The following is a 21,725-nucleotide window of genomic DNA, read 5'->3' on the forward strand; positions in this document are numbered from 1 at the left end:
GAGGCAAACTGTTTTGTTGGATGCAAGACTTTCTCATAAAAAGAGAAATGAGGACAGTACTAAGAGGAAACTACTCATCATGGAAAGAAGTGACTAGTGGAGTACCACAGTGTTCAGTGGTGGCACCAATCATGTTTTTAGTGTATATAAATGATATAAACAGTAACACTGGAAATGAGAGCTATCTGAATATGTTTGCAGATGATGCAAAAATACAAAGGAGAATTACTAACACAGACTCTTGTAAAGAGCTACAAGAAGAATTAAATTAACTTCATGAATGGAGTAATACATAGCAAATGGAATTCAATGTGGACAAGTGTCATGTAATCAAGTTTGGTAAAAGTGGAAAAAGACCTGATTGAGATTATAAGTTAGGAAATAAAACCCTATACACATCAGAAATAGAGAAAGACCTAGGTGTGGTTATCAATAACAGACTATCTCCGGCTGACCACATCAGCGAGAAGGTACGGAACATGTATACACTGCTTGCAAATATGAGAATAGCATTCACATACATAAATGAAGACATGCTAAGAAGGCTAATAACATCATTCATTAGGCCAACCCTGGAATATGCATCAGTAGTCTGGAGTCCTCATCTCATAAAGGATATAGACAAGATTGAAAAAGTTCAAAGGGCCGCTACAAGCTTTAGGGACCTAAGCTACGAAGAAAGACTAAATAAACTGAATCTACCAACACTACAGGAGAGAAGGAAAAGAGCTGACATGATAATGCTATATAAGTACATATCAGGGAAGGAGAAAATAGACATAAATGATTACTTAACATATGGAGAAGCATCAGCAAGAGGACACTGCAAAAAACTGCCTATGAAGAGAGGTGATAAAGACGTAAGGAAATTCAGTTTCCCAAACAGAGCAATTGATCAATGGAATGCACTACCGAATGAAATACAGTGCTCGTCAGAAGTATAGAGCGCCCTGCGTCCCTCCTGAGAAACAAACCTTTCAACATTGAAAAAACATATAAATAATGCATTTTATTTACCTTTAGTGCTTCGTAGGGTAGCCTTTACGTTTCTTCACGGACCTGAGACGTCTTGGAAGTGAAAGGGCGAGGCTCCTGAGGTGCTGGAGGGGTATTTTGTCCCAGGAGTCACGAATGGCGGCTTCCAACTTAGGCAGAGAGCTCACATCTTTCCCTTGGAGACTCTTCTTTACGAGGTACCAGAGGTTTTCAATGGGGTTGAGGTCTGGGCTATTTCCTGGCCAGTCTGTCATGAATGATACCTCGCAGTCACGAAGCCAATTGGTGACCGATTTGGCCTTGTGAGCAGGTGCACCGTCCTGCTGAAACACTCGTGCACCTGTTAGCTCGAAGGAGTCTGGTAAATGATCACACAGAAGCTCCAGGTAAACATCCTGATTCACTCTGAGGTTCTTGGGAAGTACAACAAGCTTCCCCAAACCCTTCCCTGAGAACCCCATACCATGAGTGAATCAGGATGTTTAACTGTGCTTTCAACATACCGTGGGTCAAGTGGGTCACTACCTTTCGTCGATACACACGTGCTCCTCTGTTCCAGGTAACACTAAACGTTGCCTCATCAGACCACAACACTGACAACCATTGCTCCTCACCCCAGGTTAGATATTTATTAGCAAAGGCAAGCCTACGAATTCTCTGGCTCTTGGTGAGAAGAGGCTTTTTCACAGGCCTGTGACTTGTGTAACCAAGCTCATGCACCCTACGAGACACTGTTCTCACTGACACCTCACCAAACACTTCCGGGTTGCTCTCCTTAATTTTCGTTGCACTCACACAAGGATTAAACTCCACTGCACGTTTTAAAACATTAACAGACCTTGGGGGAAGTTTTCCTAGGCCTACCAGACCACGGTTTCTTTGTGGGAACTGCACCACTGTTTTCCTCCCGAAACCGCGCACACCAACGACACACTGTCGATCGTGCCACACCAACCAATTCACTAATTTCCTTTGTCTGGTGGCCTGCCTCCTTTAGAGCAATGATCTGGGATATGATTTCACTCGATAGTTCACGGGTAGGTGCCATAACAAAGTTGTGAAGGCCAGAACACTGCGGGACACTCAGTAAAAAATGGCGCAATTTGAGAGGGACACTCGGCGGAGTTCCTCTCTCTCAGGCAGCCCGTGGGCGACTGAGGCGGGAACCAACCAGCGCGTCGGAAGGCCTCAAGCTACCGTGACGTCATGCTCGGAGCTCAAACTTGTGGCTCAATTCTTACCCCCCAAAATGGGTGATTCTTTTTGGGCCATAAGTATTGCGCACCTGGCGGAGAACACTGAATACTTCTGACGAGTACTGTAGTGTGTGCCAAAACAATTCACAAATTTAAGGATATGTACGATAAATATGGTTTAAGACACGGGACAGTACGAGCTTGACTCATTCCTGTAAAGATACAATTAGGTACAATTAGGAACACACACACACACGATTGGAGCTGGATGTGGGAAATGAAATTTAATGGAAAGAAATGTAAAATATTGGAAATGGGTAAAAGTACCAAGAGGCCATCATTGAATTATTTGATGGGTAATGAACCAATCACAAAAGTGAGAGAAGAGAAAGATTTGGGAGTGCTGGTCCAGGACAGTTTGTCACCTGAAAGACACATTAACAAGGCAGTTAGAGAGACGTATAAACCCCTGACTAATATAAGAGTAGCTTTTCATTATGTGGATGAGGAGATAATGAAAAAATTGATAGTGGCCATGATTTGCCCCAGGTTAGAATATGCAGCAGTAGTGTGGTCACCACACAAAAAGAAAGATATAAACAAGACTGAGAGAATACAAAGAACAGCAACCAAAATGATCCCCAGTCTTGCAGATCTGTCATACAGAGAGAGGTTGGAAAAGCTGTATTTGCCTTCCTTAGAAGAAAGGAGAAAGGGAGGAGACATGATTGCAGTTCAGGACCATGGTGGGAATAGATAAAATTGACAAAGAAGATCTGTTTTTATGGGATAAGAGAGTAACAAGAGGACACAGAAGGAAACTGAAGAAACCAAGCTGCTTGAAGGATATAAAGAAATATAGTTTTCCTTATAGATGTATAGACCTGCGGAATAGCCTGGACAAAGAGATCGTCCAGTCTAAAAACTTAAACGAGTTTAAAGCTAAATTTGACTTAACCCCTTAACTGCGGGTATTGTTTTGGTCTGACTGTCCTCTCCCGCGGGGGTTTCAGCCAAATGTAAACAAACCTTTAAACCTTAATAACTCTGCACAGAATAAAGCTAGAGAAAAAAAATAAGGTACCATTAGAAAGTACTAACCTTCAGCTTTCCATTGATGTAGGTTTCATGACTTTGTTGACTTTCACAGGACGGGCAGAGCCATTAGAAGTGAGGGGTGTAAAATCACTATTTTACGCCCCACACACCAGTACCAAATGCCAACCACTCTCTGATAATAGTAATATAAACATATATGAACACTGCACATACGATAAACACCCACTCTGTGTTCACTGAGGTAGGTAAAAGGCACTTCACTGCGGCTGCGCCCGCACTTCACTGCGGCTGCGCCTCACTTCACTGCAGCGTCACCCGCTCACTGACGTTTCGGGCGATCTTTTCATTATTTCTAACTTCTAATATTATTTTACATATAATCTGGGCAATATACATTATATTTACACTGCACTTATTACTATATTGCATCACTGTCGCATCACAGAATTACACAAGTGCCGCAGAATTACACAAGTGCCGCAGATTCTCTTATTACAATATCACTTATTATACTGGCCAATATTTACATTTTTTTCTAGGCAAAATATCCCTTATTACTACATTATCCATTATACAATTATTGGTAAAGCACGTCACTGTCGCATCACTGTATATCACTGTCACTTTCAGTAACTCTGCACAGAATAAATCTAGAGCGAAAAATAAGGTACCATTAGAAAGTACTAACCTTCGGCTTTGCAATGCTGTAGGTTTCATGATTTCGTTGACTATCACTGGATGGGCAGTGCCATTAGAAGTGAGCGATCTAAAATCACTATTTTTCGCACACACACCATTACCTTCGCTTATACACCATTACCAAATGCCAACCTCATTCTGATAATAATACTATAAACATATATAAACACTGCACTTACGATAAACACCCACTCTGTGTTCACTGAGGCAGGTAAAAGGCACTGTCATTACCCGCACTTCACTGCCACATCAGCGGTGTTGTAATCACTATTTTTCGCTCACACACCATTACCAAATGCCAACCTCATTCTGATAATAATACTATAAACATATATGAACACTGCACATACGATAAACACCCACTCTGTGTTCACTGAGGCAGGTAAAAGGCACTGTAATTGCCCGCACTTCACTGCCATATCAGCGGTGTTGTAATCACTATTTTTCGCTCACACACCATTACCAAATGCCAACCTCATTCTGATAATAATACTATAAACATATATGAACACTGCACATACGATAAACACCTACTCTGTGTTCACTGAGGCAGGTAAAAGGCACTGTAATTGCCCGCACTTCACTGCCATATCAGCGGTGTTGTAATCACTATTTTTCGCTCACACACCATTACCAAATGCCAACCTCATTCTGATAATAATACTATAAACATATATGAACACTGCACATACGATAAACACCCACTCTGTGTTCACAGAGGCAGGTAAAAGGCACTGTAATTGCCCGCACTTCACTACCATATCAGCGGTGTTGTAATCACTATTTTTCGCTCACACACCATTACCAAATGCCAACCTCATTCTGATGATAATACTATAAACATATATGAACACTGCACATACGATAAACACCCACTCTGTGTTCACTGAGGCAGGTAAAAGGCACTGTAATTGCCCGCACTTCACTGCCATATCAGCGGTGTTGTAGTCACTATTTTTCGCTCACACACCATTACCAAATGGCAACTTCATTCTGATAATAATACTATAAACATATATGAACACTGCACATACGATAAACACCCACTCTGTGTTCACTGAGGCAGGTAAAAGGCTTCGTAATTGCCTGCACTTCACTTCCACATCAGCAGTGTTGTCGTTCACACAGCTGACAGATACTGATGCGTGTTTGGTCCGGGGTGGGGTGGGGGGCCCAGGGGGTGGGAGGTGGGGCCCTAGGGGGGGGGGAGGTGGGGGTTGGCTGGAGTGAAAGAACTTAATAGCTACTCTCCCTTGAAACAATTGGCGCACGGAAAAAAAGCGGGGTATTCAAAATATTCACAAACATTCGAGAATGACACCCGCGGTTTGGTCCAGTTTTTGCAATGTCATTCTGGAATGACACCCGCGGTTAAAGGGTTAATGAGAAACAAAGACGGAATCCCACGAGTGTAGCTCATTTCCTGTATATCACAATTAGGTAAATACAATTAGGTAAATACACACACACAGACACCTATAGTCTGTATTTTTCCAGCTAAGGGAAAATTGAATTACTGAACAGAAGATTCCTCAGTATCAAAATACTGTAATGGGAAATAGAAAAAAAAAAATTCTGCATCATAGAGATACAAATTTCATATAATTAACAATATATTTCACTTCATAATGTGCTATTCATGAAAGCTTAGTGTATAAAATTGGGATATTGCAATTTACCATCAGCTAGAAATATTCAGACAATAATTAGATATATGAATGGAGTTTCACATAAGGATAGTACATTAGTACAAAAACTTCTTTGACTACCAGTATAAAATTCTGTAACTAAAAAAAATAGTATCACTTTTTTCTTCAAAATAAAACTCATTACTGGTTAAGGCACCATACTGTAGCACCATACTGGCAATAACTTTAGTACTGGTAGTACTGAAATTTATTTGGCTTAAGTAATTTGTCTGTCCGAAGTTAGGAATTTATTCTGTAAACTAAAGAAATATTCATTAAAACAGTCATAACAAGATTATGCTTATATATATTTTAAAATAGTTTACTGCCCAGTACTTACAACACTTTTCCACATATAATCGTACTAATCACGTTCTTACATTGAAACTGTTTGTTCTGTGTGAACAAAGTTCTGCAGGGTTAAAAAATGCCGATTCTTTTTCCATTTGATTCATAAATTTTTTTCACCCACACATATTCAAGCTAGTTTAATAGGACTTATACATAATAATCGTTGAAGATTACCCTACCTACCCATATCATTATTTTTTGCAAATCTTGCACCCTTCCAGTAAACTTGAATTATTACATTTTTTCCCAAAATGTCCGAAGTTATGGTGTTTTACGGTATATTTTTTAGGAAAAAATATAGTTTTCCTAGAAGCTAACCTCTTATTTTACGTGTAAATATATGTCTTACTTTAGCACGAACTTACTTCAGGACAAGGTTTTACATAACATGTCTCATGTTGCACAGAGATCCTACTGTATATATCAGGAGAACTGGCCAAATTCATACAATACTGATTTATTGACATATCATGTCTTACATAGAGTCCCTACCAGATCATTTTTCATATACAGTACAGCATACTGACCCTAGGGCCTGTACAGCAGGTCCTTATCAGATATCTTATATAACGAACTGTCAGATAAACTCTGTCTTTTCCCCCTAATTTGGGGGAGGCAGTGACTCAATCAGTAGAGAGGTGGCCTGCAGTCCTACTGGACCACAGTTCGAATCCCCTCTGGGGCAGGGAACAGTTTAAGGATTTGAATTTCATACAGTCAGACTTTACTGATCTACCAGAAGACTCACAGACATGTCGTAAAAATACCCCTGCTCCCAGTACACCAGTCCTGCATGAGACATCCCTAGCATGTATTTAGTATGGACGGTGGGTGTTAGTGCTGAAGTGGTGACATGTAGAGATGTATGGTATGTAGGAGGAGTACTGGGCCTTGGGAGCAGGCTGTGAAGCCTATGCCCAGAGTTGGACACATTAAAAAAATAAAAATAAATAAATAAATAAAAAGGTTTCAGTATATATATTGAAAAAGGTTGTAACTTTTTAGTCACTGTATAAGTGATTTATTGCATACTGGTTCATTGTAAAACAAGGGTCTTCTGTATAGTGATAGTGATGATGGTGATGTCACTTGCATATAAAGCTTAGACCAAGTTTTAGACTAAGTTACAGTATTTACCATAGTCAAGTGGTGGTAGTAGCATTGGGGAACTTTGGTCAGGTTAAAGTAAAAAGAGTACAGTGATTATGAGGATGATGATGATGGTATTTTTACACAGGTATGCAGGTCCTGGGGAAGCTGAAGAATCGGCCAATGATTCTAATTGGTGGGTGACTCAGCAGCACAAAAAATCGTATGTACCATAACAGTAAATAGCTTCAGACATTGGTGGATGATGATAATAATGGCAGGTTTTAGAATAAGATGCAGTGACCCACATTATATTGAACATCGATATAACAAAGTTCAGATTTATCGAATACCACTAAGCCACCAAACTTCTGTCAGCCATAACAAACTTGGTTTGATAAATGGGGCTCAGCACATGTTTCCTACCCTGTTTAGTCCAGCCTGGCCTGAAATTGCCCTCTCCCCATCACGATTGCTGGGTTGTAATAACAGATTATACAGTAGTAATACTGTACTAGTCATGAAGAAGTGTATGACAAGGATGTGAAATAAATTCATTTACATTACTAAAATACAGCCATTTATTTTCCATCCATCATCCAATCCTACGTTGCCCCATGAGGACCATAGGAGCCCCGGGCATGGCAAGTTGGTCCTGACATTTGAGGTGAGAGTGACCAGCCTCACTCATCCCTGAGTGACATTACGTGAGCAATAAGCCTCAACCACCCCTTGGACATAAACCTTCACTGGGTCAATCTGATTAGAGCGCTGTAATTACCCACTAAACCTCCAGGTGCCAAAATCTGGTTATGTGGTTACCACCCCACCCAGCGTAGTAAATGGTTACCTGGTGTACAGGAAACCATTTGGCTTATCACTCAGTGTAGAGTCACCCATTTTCAATCATGTTTTTTAATTCCCACCTGGGGGGGATGACCCTCAGATTTATCAAACTTTCAGCTTTATCAAACCAATCTCCCCCCAGTTAGTTCGATATACAGTAGCGGGGGTCTGCTGTAATATTGATAATTTGCATCTGCACATAGAAGAGGATACTGAGGTGTTATATCCAAAGCCACTCAGGAATACAAGCCTTATTCCCCTCTGTTAAGGAGGCTTCCCAGAATCTCTTCCTTACTAGTTCATTTCTACATATCCCCCTTAATAATATCTTGATCTTGTGATTCCAGGCTCATCTGTGTGTGAACTCAGTTAACTGCAGGTTAAAGTTGCCCTTCTTCTATAGTCCACCTTCTCCTTTCAAGGAGTATGGAGGGAGGGATATATGTACACTCAATCCTCGTAAATCGCGGCAATTTGGGTTTGGACCACTGCCTCGATTTACAAATTCCGCGGTTTATAAATGATAACTCTTATGTGAAAAATTGATTAGGGTCTGGACTTTGGCCAACTAACCCCCACAGCACCCTACCTACACCTATCTAGGCACCATCAAACACAAACATACAAATTTAGGAATATTCAGTGCTTGTATTTAATAGAAATAAGCAATGTTAAGGGATCTCACCTTAATCCTATGATGATATTGCTTAAGTGAATGGAGTGGGGTGGTGTTGGGAAGAACTTAGAACCTCTCAGCATGAGGTGGGAGTGCTCCCTCATGCTGTTCTCCCTTCTCCAGCTCCTCTGCCTCCCTCAGGAAGCCTTCAAAGTCTGCCTTAGATATGACAGATGCTATGTCATCCACGTCTTCAGTGTGTGAAGGGCCAGACTGTGGTTCAGGCTCAGCTTCTGCCCTTACTCTGGCAAAATAGTGGGTGATGAGTTCCTGATGTTTCTCATTAACTCTGCTATTATGCAATTCCTTGTAAAAACGCACAGCATTTTCTAGGTAACCAATGCTCTCACTACAGCTTTCCTCATCACGTTCAATGGATTTCACAATCTCCTTGGCCAAGTCTGCGTAAACAAGCAAATCACTGAGCTCCTTCATAGAAGGCTCGCCACGTTCCTGCTCATTCACTTCACTCACTTCACGGTTATTCTGCCTTTCAAAGTGCTTGTTGTCTTGTATAACAGCCTCCACGACAGTCTCAGCATCATCAACATTCTCAGTAACCACGTCCATTATGTCACTAGCTGACACTTCACCACAGCCTGGCAGATTCCGAGCCAGTTGAAGAACAGCCTGTACGTTGTCCACTACACTCCTGAGTTGTCGCGTTGTCACTCGTGAGGTTAGGCAGGAGAAAGCGCCAGGCACGTGCAATCGTTGCAACATTAAGCTTGCCCCAAGCCTCTAGTACTGCATCGATAGAGTCCTTGATGTTAAATTTCCTCCAGAACTGGTACACAGACAACACCTCCTGACTTTCTCCGGGGTCAGGTTCAACAACACCCACTTCTGTCTCACTGTCGCTGCTGTCTGCCGTGATCTCTCTCAGCAGCTGCCGGTCCGGTGCATCGTCAGTGACAGCTGAGGTAAACTGGCGATAAAATAACTGAGTGTAAAAAAGCTTCATATTCGCTATTATCTCCTGGTCAAGTGGCTGGAAAAGAGAGGTGGTGTTGGGTGGGAGGAACATAACTTTGACGCTGGGGTGACATGAGGTTAGGGCTTGTGGGTGAGCAGGAGCATTGTCCATGAGCAGCAACACTTTGAACGGCACTTTAACACGCATGCAATGAGCCTTCGCATCCTCAACAAATCTGTCAAACCAGTCCACGACTAAGCCTGTAGTAGCTCATGCCTTAGCCTGCTGACGCCAATACATCCCTGATTGGTCCATGTCTTCGAGGTTGCGGAAAGCGCGGAGTTTTCTTGTCTTATTAATTACAAAAGGCTTCATCTTGAATGTTCCCTTGGCGTTGGTACAAAAAATGACTGTGTAGCGCCCCTTGTCGAGCTTCCTTCCCCAGGCCTTTCGGTGTTGATGTGGGATGTATGTGGTGCTAGGCAGCTTTTTCCACTGGAGTCCAGTCTCGTCCATGTTGAAAACAGTTTCTGCTGTATAACCCCCCTCCTTCAAAACTACCTGGAGGATGGTTGGAAAGTCCTCTGCCACGGCCATGTCAGCAGACGCTCTCTCTCCTGTCGTGTGCACATTCTTCAGGTGCTTCCTTGTCAGAAAGTTAGACAACCACCCATGGCTAGCAATGGAAGGGCTTAGGGGGGTTGATACAGAGCCGCTAACTTGCCAGTTTGTGAAAACTCAGCCTTCTCCCTGATGACTGAACCGTCGACCTGAGTATTCTTCCTTGCCTGCCTCAGGACGAACATCTCCAGACATCCTTCTGTCCAAATTACTGCCTCATCTCTGCACCGTACCCGGCCATCAATGAACCCAGTCCCGTAAGCTTTGACGCACTTCTTCACTTTCTCCCTGTTTTTGTAGATCTTCTCTATGGTCGACTCGTTCTTCCCAAATTCTTTCACCAGCCTTGAAAACTTCTCTCCCTTCTCAACACGACTAATGAGCTCCAAACATTGACTGTACGGCAACAGCGGCTGCTTCTTGATGCCATACTGCTTAAAGCGCTTCATCGGGGGTTCGGGAGGGGCCATGGAAGGTAGGAGGTGGAGGGGAAAGTGCACAAAAAAAAAAAAGGCAGGTAGCTCTCGTACTCCACGGCAATGGTCTGTAGTGTGCGGGTTGGCGGGAAGAACAACAACAACATGGAGGCATTAGTATGCACACTTGCCACCAGGGACAGGTGTTGATTGGTTGTTGGGTCGCGATTTTCAAATTGAATGCCGCGGTTTACAATTCTCCTCAGAGGAGTAGACTGTAGCACCAGTTGAGCAGAGCAGTACCCCCGAGGTGGATGGAAAGCTCATGACAGGGAGTGCTGGAGCTCCCGTTTCATCAGCCCTCAGGACTAGTTCCTGACCATCCCCCTTTGCTGAACTTTTTAAGTGTCTCAGTTATACAGACAGTAGGCCAGCATGCTCTCCAATACAAATTTCTCTATCTACACCATACTACATGCACAGTACACACTACACTTCCTTTTCCAAAATTCAAAAAAAAATCATGGCATCTGAACACTCAGCCTCAGAGTCCCCAGGGGGGGGGGACCATAAATGCCCCCACCTTCCGCCCCTCTCCCAGTGATGACTTGAGCTGCCTGGAACCACTGTCTGACTCACTTCTTCATTTCTGCAACATTCGCGGCCTTTCCTCTAACTTTCGCTCTGTTGAGCACCACCTCTCCTCCTCTAAACCTCACCTTCTCTTTCTAACTGAGACTCAGCTGTCTGAGGCAACAGACAGCAAACCCTTTTCTGTATCCTCCTACTTTCTCTATACTCATTTCAAAGCCAAAGGTGGCTGTTGTGTATATACAGTAAAAGTCCAATATTTCGGCATCCAATTCCCCGGCAAATCTGACATTTCGGCAGTTTTGAGAAATAGTCCCATTTACGAAAATCTCCGATCGTTCGGCAGATTCTCCAATTTTTTTCGTCAGTTTTGAAATTCTCCATGAGGCTCGCCAGCTAGCTACCCGCCTTTGCCCGCCTTAGTGAGTGAGATAGTGAAAGTGATGGAACGAGTCTACCACTGCCATGAAGCTCAGAGGCTAGCTCTTCCTCCTATAGCATAAAGAGAGGACAAACATGTAGTGAGTCTAGCATGGGAAAGAGAATCTGTTTCGCCATTCTTCCGCCATTCTTCCGAGTTGTTGCCGTGCTGCTGGCTACTTCTCTTGATTCCTCTGTGTGCTTTGTGAACTTCGTACCGAAATACCTCTGAAATTACTATTCGAGTGTGCTGTAAGCACCGTAACATCAGACAGGAGCTTTGTAACACCTGAGTGGACCAGCCGTGTGTTGTGAACAGTATAAACATCTTCTGCGTGCTTTGAAAATGGCCTCCACGTGTGGAAAGTTAACTGGTGTTAGCAAGAAGCGTACACATAAGATGTTGACTATTGCTCGGAAAATTGAGCTGTTGAAAAAATTAGAGGCTGGCATGAGTAGGAAACAGATTATGGATGAGTTTAACGTAAGCTCCTCTGCTCCCTCCTCTCCATCACCAACAGCAGTCTCTGAACCTCAAGCTCTACTGCCGCAGCAACAGGGAGAAGAGTCCTTAGAGCCTGTTGCAGGACCCTCTACTGCTGGGGACTTCTTCCAGCAGTAGCAGAGTCCAATCAACCCCTTCTATTGTACATATGTAAATAAGGAACCTACTATAAGTTTAGGTAAGTGCATGTGAACTTGTAGGCCTACTGTACCATTACATTTATATACAGTATGTTCACTAATTTCTATATTTTTCATATTCATGTATAGTACTGTATTCATTACAGTATTGTACAGTATCAAACAGTATACAGTACTCTCTCCAAACACATTTGTAATGATATGAGAATGATGATAGTGTTCACCGAAACATATAAGGTACTGAGTGGGTAGGATTTTCGATAATTCGGCAATTTTGATATTTCGGCACTTGCCTGGTCCCATAGATGCCAAAAAATCGGACTTCTACTGTATACGCAACGACTTATCTTGCTCTCGTTTCCTGAACTCGATTCTTCTGAATTTCTACACTCTGGCTTCGGCTTTCCTGTCATTCTCTGACTAAATATATCTGTGCTGTTTACTTATCCCCTAATTCTACTGACTATCAAAAATTCTTCGACTATCTTACTTCTACGATGGAACACATTCTGTCCATTTCTCCTTTCTCTGAAATCTCCATTTTAGGAGATTTCAATGTTCACCACCACCTTTGGCTCTCCTCTCCTTTAACTGATCCACCTGGTGAACAAGCCTACATCTTCTCTATCCTTAATGACCTAGAGCAGCTTCTACAGCACCCTGCCCATATCCTAGACCACCTTGGAGAGAGCTCTAACATACTTGACCTCCTCCTTACAACTAATCCTTCTGCTTACACTGTTAATCTTTTCTCTCCGTTGGGCTCCTCCGATCACAACCTTATCACCTTAACCTGTCCTATCACTCCAGTGCGGCCTGTGGACCCTCCAGGGAAACGTCGTCTGTAGCATTTTGGAGGCGCAGATTGGGAGGCCCTCAGGCAGTACTTCTTTGATTTTCCCCGGAATCATTAATGCTTCCATGGCTGGGAGCCATCTGGATGTGCTTTGCGCATTACGGAGGTTATTCTCACGGGCATGGAAGGATACATTCTTTTCTCGTATCGTTTGTCTTACGCAAGAAAGCTTTGGTTTAATCACGCTTGTTCTAATGCTGTCCGCAACAAGGAGAGGGCCTATAAAAGGTACCAGAGCCAACCCACCTCTGAATCACATCATATTTACGTTTCTGCCTGGAATCGTGTTGAGTCTGTTCTTTGCTCTGCCAAAAATAATTTCATCCGTACTAAATGCTCTCAACTCTCCAACTCGAATTCTTCCTGCTCCTTCTTGCACCCTTGCCAAAAACCTTTCTAACAACTTTACCTCATCATCCTTCCCTCCTCTTTTCTACTCTGTTGGCCGTGTAGCTATTTCTTCTCCTGATAAAGCAGATCTCTTCGCACAGACTTTCTCCTCCAATTCCACCTTAGACGATTCCAGTGCTATTCCTCCATCACTTCCCCCCTCTGACTTCCTCATGACTGACATTAAAATTTCTTCAGCTGATGTATTTTCTGCCATCACTGGCCTCAATACTAACAAGGCATATGGGCCTGATGGGGTCTCTCCTGTTGTTCTCAAGAACTGTGCTTCTCTGCTTTCACCCTGCCTAGGCAAACTCTTTCGCCTTTGTCTGTCAACTTGTACCTTTCCTTCTTGCTGGAAGTTTGCCCTGATTCAGCCAGTCCCAAAGATGGGTGACCACTATCGTCCAATTGCTTTAACATCCTGTATTTCAAAAGTTTTCGAGTCAATTCTCAATAGAAAAATTTTAAGGCATCTTTCCTATCACAACCTTCTTTCTGATCGTCAGTACAGGTTCCGTCAGGGACGCCCCACTGGCGATCTTCTCACCTACCTTTCAGACTCCTGGTCATTCTCCTTTCGTGATTTTGGCGAAAGCTTTGCCATTGCACTTGACATCTCAAAGGCTTTCAATCTAGTTTGGCGTAAATCTTTAATTTCCAAACTGCCCTCTTACAGTTTCTATCTTTCTATCTGTGCCTTCATCGCTAGCTTCCTTTCTGGTCGTTCTATAGCCGCTGTTGTAGACGGCCATCGTTCTTCTCCTAGATCTTTCAACAGTGGTGTTCCTCAGTGCTCTGTCCTATCACCAACTCTCTTCCTTTTATTCATCAATAACCTTCTAAGCTGTACATCTAACCCTATCCACTCATACGCTGATGACTCCACCCTTCACCTTTCCATTCGGTTCCCGCAACGCACATCTCAGCAGTTACTTCAAGAAACAAGGGATGAGGCTATGGCACACCTAATGTCTGACTTGGCTCGTATCTCTGACTGGGGCAAAAAAAAATCCAGTTGTTTTTAATGCATCTAAGACTCAGTTCTTACACCTATCAACCCGACAAAATCTTCCACAGGTATACCCACTAATGTTTAATAATATTCAGCTTAATCCTGCATCATCCTTGAACATGATTGGGGTTTCATTTACTCGAGACTTATCTTGGAAAGATCATATTACATCTCTTGTAAAATCTGCTTCCAAGAGGTTAGGTGTGCTAAGCCGACTCCGTTCTTTCTTTACCCCTGCACAATTGTTGACTCTTTACAGGGGTTTTATCCGCCCCTGTGTGGAATTCAACTCTCATGTTTTTTTTTTTTTTTTTTTTTTTTTTTTTTTTTTGCGAGGAAGAAGGAACCAAAGGCCATGAGCCCGCAGTAACAGTTCCCTCCAAGAGAAAAACAAAATACAATAGAGAGCCAAATTCAAGATCCGATCATTTTGAGATGCCTGGACACACTACGTTTGAAAGACTGGAGATCATAGGCAGAAGGAAATACAGACAGAGGGAGACAGTTCCAGAGCTGACCTGTTGCATAAATGAAAGACTGGGAGTAACGGTTAACTCTTGCATTAGAGAGTTGGACAGAAAAGGGATGAGAGTTTGCTGCCAGACGGGTGCTACGCGCCCGTCGTAGAGGTGGAGGAATGCAAGCAGACAGTTCAGAGGAGCAGTGACCATTAAAGTAGCGATAGAAAAGAGATAAAGATGCAACAGTGCCGCGAAGAGACAGAGGTTGAAGGGAGTCAGTAAGAGGAGGAGAGTTAATGAGACGAAAAGCCTTTGACTCCACCCTATTGAGAAGAGCTGTTTGTGGGGAGCCTCCCCACACATGAGAGTTGTACTCCACACAGGGGCGGATAAAACCCCTGTATAGAGTCAACAATTGTGCAGGGTTAAAGAAAGAGCGGAGTCGGCTTAGCACACCCAATCTCTTGGAAGCAGATTTTACAAGAGATGTAATATGATCTTTCCAAGATAAGTCCCGAGTAAATGAAACCCCAAGCATGTTCAAGGATGATGCAGGATTAATCGGAATATTATTAAACATTAGTGGGTATACCTGTGGAAGATTTTGTCGGGTTGATAGGTGTAAGAACTGAGTCTTAGATGCATTAAAGACAACCATATTATTTTTACCCCAGTCAGAGATATGAGCCAAGTCAGACATTAGGTGTGCCATCGCCTCATCCCTTGTTTCTTGAAGTAACTGTTGAGATGGGCGTTGCGGGAACCGAATGGAAAGGTGAAGGGTGGAGTCATCAGCGTATGAGTGGATAGGGTTAGATGTACAGCTTAGAAGATCATTGATGAATAAAAGGAAGAGAGTTGGTGATAGGACAGAGCCCTGAGGAACACCACTGTTGATAGATCTAGGAGAAGAACGATGGCCGTCTACGACAGCAGCTATAGAACGACCAGAAAGGAAGCTAGCGATGAAGGCACAGATAGAAGGATAGAAACCGTAGGAGGGCAGTTTGGAAATTAAAGATTTATGCCAGACTCGATCGAAAGCCTTTGAGATGTCAAGTGCAATGGCAAAGCTTTCGCCAAAGTCCCGAAAGGAGGATGACCAGGAGTCTGAAAGGTAGGTGAGAAGATCGCCAGTGGAGCGTCCCTGACGGAACCCATACTGACGATCGGAAAGAAGGTTGTGATAGGAAAGATGCCTTAAAATTTTTCTATTAAGAATTGACTCGAAAACTTTTGAAATACAGGACGTTAAAGCAATTGGACGATAGTTGGAGGGTTGGGAGTGGTCACCCTTCTTTGGGACTGGCTGAATGAGAGCAAACTTCCAGCAAGAATGGAAGGTACAAGTTGACAGACAAAGGCGAAATAGTTTGCCTAGGCAGGGTGTAAGCACAGAAGCACAGTTTTTGAGAACAACAGGAGGGACCCCATCAGGCCCATATGCCTTGTTAGTACTGAGGCCAGTAATGGCAGAAAATACATCAACTGAAGAAATTTTAATGTCAGCCATGAGGAAGTCAGAGGGGGGAAGTGATGGAGGAACAGCACCGGAATCGTCTAAGGTGGAATTGGAGGAGAAAGTCTGTGCGAAGAGATCTGCTTTATCAGTAGAAGAAATAGCTACAGAACCATCAGAGTAGAAAAGAGGAGGGAAGGATGATGAGGTAAAGTTGTTAGAAAGATTTTTGGCAAGGTGCCAGAAGGAGCGGGAAGAATTCGAGTTGGAGAGTTGAGAGCATTTAGTATGGATGAAATTATTTTTAGTAGAGCGAAGAACAGACTTAGCACGATTCCGGGCAGAAACGTAAAGATTGTGATTCAGGGGTGGGTTGGCTCCGGTACCTTTTGTAGGCCTTCTCCTTGTTGCGGACTGCATTAGAACAAGCATGATTAAACCAAGGCTTTCTTGCGTTAGTCAAAAGATATGAGAAAGGAATGTATGCTTCCATGCCCGAGAGAATAACCTCCGTAATGCGCAAGGCACACTCAGATGGCTCACGGCCATTGAAGCAATAATCATTCCAGGGAAAATCAAAGAAGTACTGCCTGAGGGCCTCCCAGTCCGCGGCTCCAAAATGCCAGAGACGACGTTTCCCTGGAGGGTCCGCAGGCCGTACTGGAGCGATAGGACAGGTTAAGGTAATAAGGTTGTGATCGGAGGAGCCCAACGGAGAGAAAAGATTAACAGAGTAAGCAGAAGGATTAGTTGTGAGGAAGAGGTCAAGTATGTTGGAGCTCTCTCCAAGGCGGTCAGGGATACGGGTAGGGTGCTGTACAAGCTGCTCTAGGTCATTAAGGATAGAAAAGATGTAGGCTTGTTCACCAGGTGGATCCGTGAAAGGAGAGGAGAGCCAAAGGTGGTGGTGAACATTGAAATCTCCAAGAATGGAGATTTCAGAGAAAGGAGAAATGGACAGAATGTGTTCCATCGTAGAAGTAAGATAGTCGAAGAATTTTTGATAGTCAGTAGAATTAGGGGATAAGTAAACAGCACAGATATATTTAGTCTGAGAATGACAGGAAAGCCGAAGCCAGAGAGTGGAGAATTCAGAAGAATCAAGTTCAGGAACACGAGAGCAAGATAAGTCGTTGCGTATGTATACACAACAGCCACCTTTGGCTTTGAAATGAGTATAGAGAAAGTAGGAGGATACAGAAAAGGGTTTGCTGTCAGTTGCCTCAGACAGCTGAGTCTCCGTTAGAAAAAGAAGGTGAGGTTTAGAGGAGGAGAGGTGGTGCTCAACAGAGCGAAAGTTAGATGAAAGGCCGCGAATGTTGCAGAAATGAAGAAGAAGAGTCAGACAGTGGTTCCAGGCACCTCGAGTCGTCACCGGGAGGCTCCCCACATACAGCTCTTCTCAATAGGTTGGAGTCAAAGGCTTTTCGTCTCATTAACTCTCCTCCTCTTACTGACTCCCTTCAACCTCTGTGTCTTCGCTGCACTGTTGCATCTTTATCTCTTTTCTGTTGCTACTTGAATGGTCACTGCTCCTCTGAACTGTCTACATGCATTCCTTCACCTCTACGACGTGTGCATAGCACCCATCAAGCAGCAAACTCTCATCCCTATTCTGTCCATCTCTCTAATGCAAGAGTTAACCGTTACTCCCAGTCCTTCATTTATGCGACAGGTCAACTCTGGATCTGTCTCCCTCTGTCTGTATTTCCTGATGCCTATGATCTCCAGTCTTTCAAATGCAGTGTGTCCAGGCATCTCAAAATTATCGGATCTTGAATTTGACTCTGTTATATTTTGTTTTTCTCTTGGAAGGAACTGTTATTGTGGGCTCATAGCCTTTGGTTCCTTCTTCCTCACAAAAAAAAAAAAAAAAACTTCGGTGCCTAGGTCCGCGATTTTCATGACTTAACCCCTTCATTATCGCATCCCCCCCCCTCCCCTGCTCAGCTACCCCCCCTGCCAAACCGAATTTCCCACAGGCATGGTTCTTTCGTGGGGTAGTATTTATTTTATCATTACATCGTTTCTATTTGCTTTATATTATTTTTTTTTGTATTGGTAAGTAGATATTGACCACGAGATATGTTTATGATATGTTAAAATAATGTCTATATATTTATCTATCTATAGCCTGACGCCCTAATCCCGCAAAGGGTGGCCGCAGACAAAACTCCTCTAAGTCACTCTGTCACCCACCATTCGACTACCCTCCCCCCAACTCACCCCCCCCCCTCCCTCATATACCTCTCAACTCCATCCCTCCACCTCATCCTCGGTCTACCCCTCCCTCTCCCTCCCTCCACCTCACCTACATACACCCTCTTAGTCAGTCTTTCATTCTCCATTCTAACTGATTTAGTAAACATACAATATACAGATAAATATAGTAGGTATAGATATAAATCAATGAATAGGGAGGAGAATGATGATTGTATTATTTACCTTGTAAGTATGAAGAATATCCATGAAGAATGAGGTAGGAGACAGGCAGGTCAAAAGTAGGTGGGGGTGGGGTGATGCCCTTCAAGGCCAAACTGATACCAGAATCAGTATCACTTTCCCCACTATTATCGCTCACTTTACCGTCATTCACGGGCATGTACTCCTCATCAGAGTCGCTCACAGTTATGTCTCATTGTGTTTCGTTATCATCAGACACTTCTAAGTCACTGTCCAAGTCAGATTCATTGTCGTAGGACGCCATGGCACAGAGGTAAATCCAAAAGCACTGACACATTCGGCTGCTTGAAATGCTTTCACACACTTTCCCGCAGTGCCACCACTGTTGCTAAGGTAGCAACAGTCCCCTTACCAAGAAGCATTATCTGACTTTATTATATCACGTGTTATTGGGCATTATATATACCAAATTCAAAATATATTGGGTACAATGACCTCTGTCTATCTATCTATCTATTGCCAGATGCCTCAATCTCGTTTGGGGTGGCCACAAACAAATCGCCTCCACGTCGCCCTGTTCCCCGCCATTTCACTGCCCTGCTCCCAACTCACTCCCCCCTCTCTCATATACCTCTCCACCCCATCCCTCCATCTCATCCTCAGCCTCCCCCTCCCTCTTTCCCCCTCCACCTCACTCACATACACTCTCTTCGTCAGTCTTTCACCCTCCATCCTCTCCACATGGCCAAACCACCTCAGTGTATTCCTCATAACGCTTCCTATCACATCCACATCCACACCACAACGTTTCTTTATATCCTCATTCGTCAGCCTGTCTCTCCATGTGACTCCACAGGCCCCTCTTAAATAACTCATTTCCACTGCTCTCACTCTTGACTTGTGTCCTTCCAACAACGTCCAAGCCTCACTTCCATACATCAGAGTTGGTATCACAATACTGTCATGTAGTAACTTTTTCATTTCCATGCTCACTTCCCTGTTTCTTATCACTGCTTTCAAAGAACTAGCAATCTTTCTTCCCTACTGTACCCTTTCAAGCAATTCACCCTCCAAACCTCCATCCTTACTCATCACACTACCCAAGTACTTAACCCCTACACCGCAGGCATGTTTACCGATGTTTTGCGTGTGCCGCGGGGTTATTCGGGCTCCGACAGACTCTCAAAAAATATTTGCCAAAAATCAGTTATTAGTCCTAGAATATTAAAATTATATATGCTTATGGCACATACCTTCAGCTTTCTCCTGGAATGTTTGTTGAGCCTTCGTCAGTTACCGTAGGACTTATGGAGACCTCTGAAGTTGGGTAACGAAGTCTCCACTTTACACTTCCCGACAACCCGTAATATGATTACCACAGCCAGATATTAACACTATAAACACTACTCTATGATTTTCAAATAGTTTGGGATCCATACTCCAAAAAAAAAAACGCTGTGAAAGCAATGAAAATTATGAGCGCGTCTGACCGCCGCACTTGCGCTAGTTCGCTCTTGGTACTCTGTCATTTATTATTCATAAAACCCCTCACACTTTATATTTCTATTACTATATAACACTTATATATATCTACAGTCTTTATCCATAAGTTTCCTTCAGTAGTATTAGTTTATTGTCACTGTAGGGATTCAATTTCTTTCAGTAAAATACGTAGCATTCACTTTCTCGTCCTGTATACTAGCATTGAGAGTGAATGTCACTTTCATCTTCACTCTCACAACTCATAGTATTCAGACATGCTATAGTGAAACTTTCACTTTCATTACTCCTAGGGTATATACTCGTATTCTTATAATACTACTCATTTACATTTCTGTTTACGTTCTCTATTTTATTTACGTTATTTACATTTCTATTTTATTTACACTGTGTTATGCACTGTCACTTGAAGTAACTTATAAAACTATTTTCCATTGTTCACGTATATTTACATTCATTACTTTCACTTGCTGTTTACACATTATTTACAATTCCACTTGCACTGTTTTACTCAATAGAAAGATCGTAGTCACTCTTTTATCAATTGTCAGCCCTTTACCTCTTTCCACATGAGGTTTAGTAGGGGGTAAAGGTCACAGGGCCCTTTGCATGGGGGTGAAAAAAGGCCCTGAAGTCAGCAAGAGGATGAGCCGTACCTCCTCTTCGAAAGATGAGAGAGAACTGATAAAGGAGGGCCGGCCTGGGTTGAGGCCTACTTGGGGGTTATTCAGTACTACCAACGTAGCTCTTGAAACAGCTATGTATTTCACTGAAATGATTGGCAGGAAATCTTGACAATACATTATAAATTAGGTAGTTCCAGGTGAATGTAAATATCACTTAGGCTTCTCCCTTCCCTCCTTATATGTATATTTATTACGAAAATAGATTATATGGCATATTTCAAGGGGAAAAAAACAGCGAAAATTAGCGAACGAGTGCACGTGACGTGTTGTCAGGTGATAATTAGCCAATTCCAGGTGTATGGCACTCTCACTTACCTTATTTCTTTCTTGTTTGTATTATTTGGTATAAGAATAGGGCATAGGACTTATTTCAATGGATGAAATCAGTGAAAAATTCCAGGGAAGATTTACTTAGCGTAGCACGGCCGGGCAGGCGAGAGGATAGTGTAATGGAGGGGGGGTAGGGAGGGGAGTCAAGAATGGGGAGAAATGGCTAAATTGTCAACAATGGATGGGAATACAGATGAGATTAGGAGTGCTGACTAGTGTTGGACATTGGCAGTACTGATAGATGATACAAGCCCCCACTTGGAAGCCCGGGTGAATTCAAAATAACACAGAATCACAAAAGCGACGCCTCGCGGTATGATCCCTTTCTCCCAAGCGTCACGAAAGTGACGCCCCGCGGTTAAGGGGTTAAACGTACTCACATTTTCCAATTCCTCATCATCCAACCTCGCTGTATA

General features: G+C 43.1%; 1 protein-coding gene across 1 annotated transcript in view; it reads left to right on the forward strand.

Moving 5' to 3' along the window:
* The window catches only part of Mocs1 (Molybdenum cofactor synthesis 1), a 266,841-nt gene that overhangs the window by 234,652 nt on the left and 10,464 nt on the right, over positions 1 to 21,725 (forward strand). Inside the window, exon 10 of the mRNA XM_080283926.1 lies at positions 7,227 to 7,274. Within this exon, the coding sequence (XP_080140052.1) occupies positions 7,227 to 7,274 (48 nt within the window). The remainder of the gene's footprint in view (positions 1 to 7,226; positions 7,275 to 21,725) is intronic.

Source organism: Coenobita brevimanus, chromosome 99 (genome assembly GCF_032717465.1).
Source record: "Coenobita brevimanus isolate Jiangsu-jjx chromosome 99, ASM3271746v2, whole genome shotgun sequence".
Taxonomy (NCBI): Eukaryota; Metazoa; Arthropoda; class Malacostraca; order Decapoda; family Coenobitidae; genus Coenobita; species Coenobita brevimanus.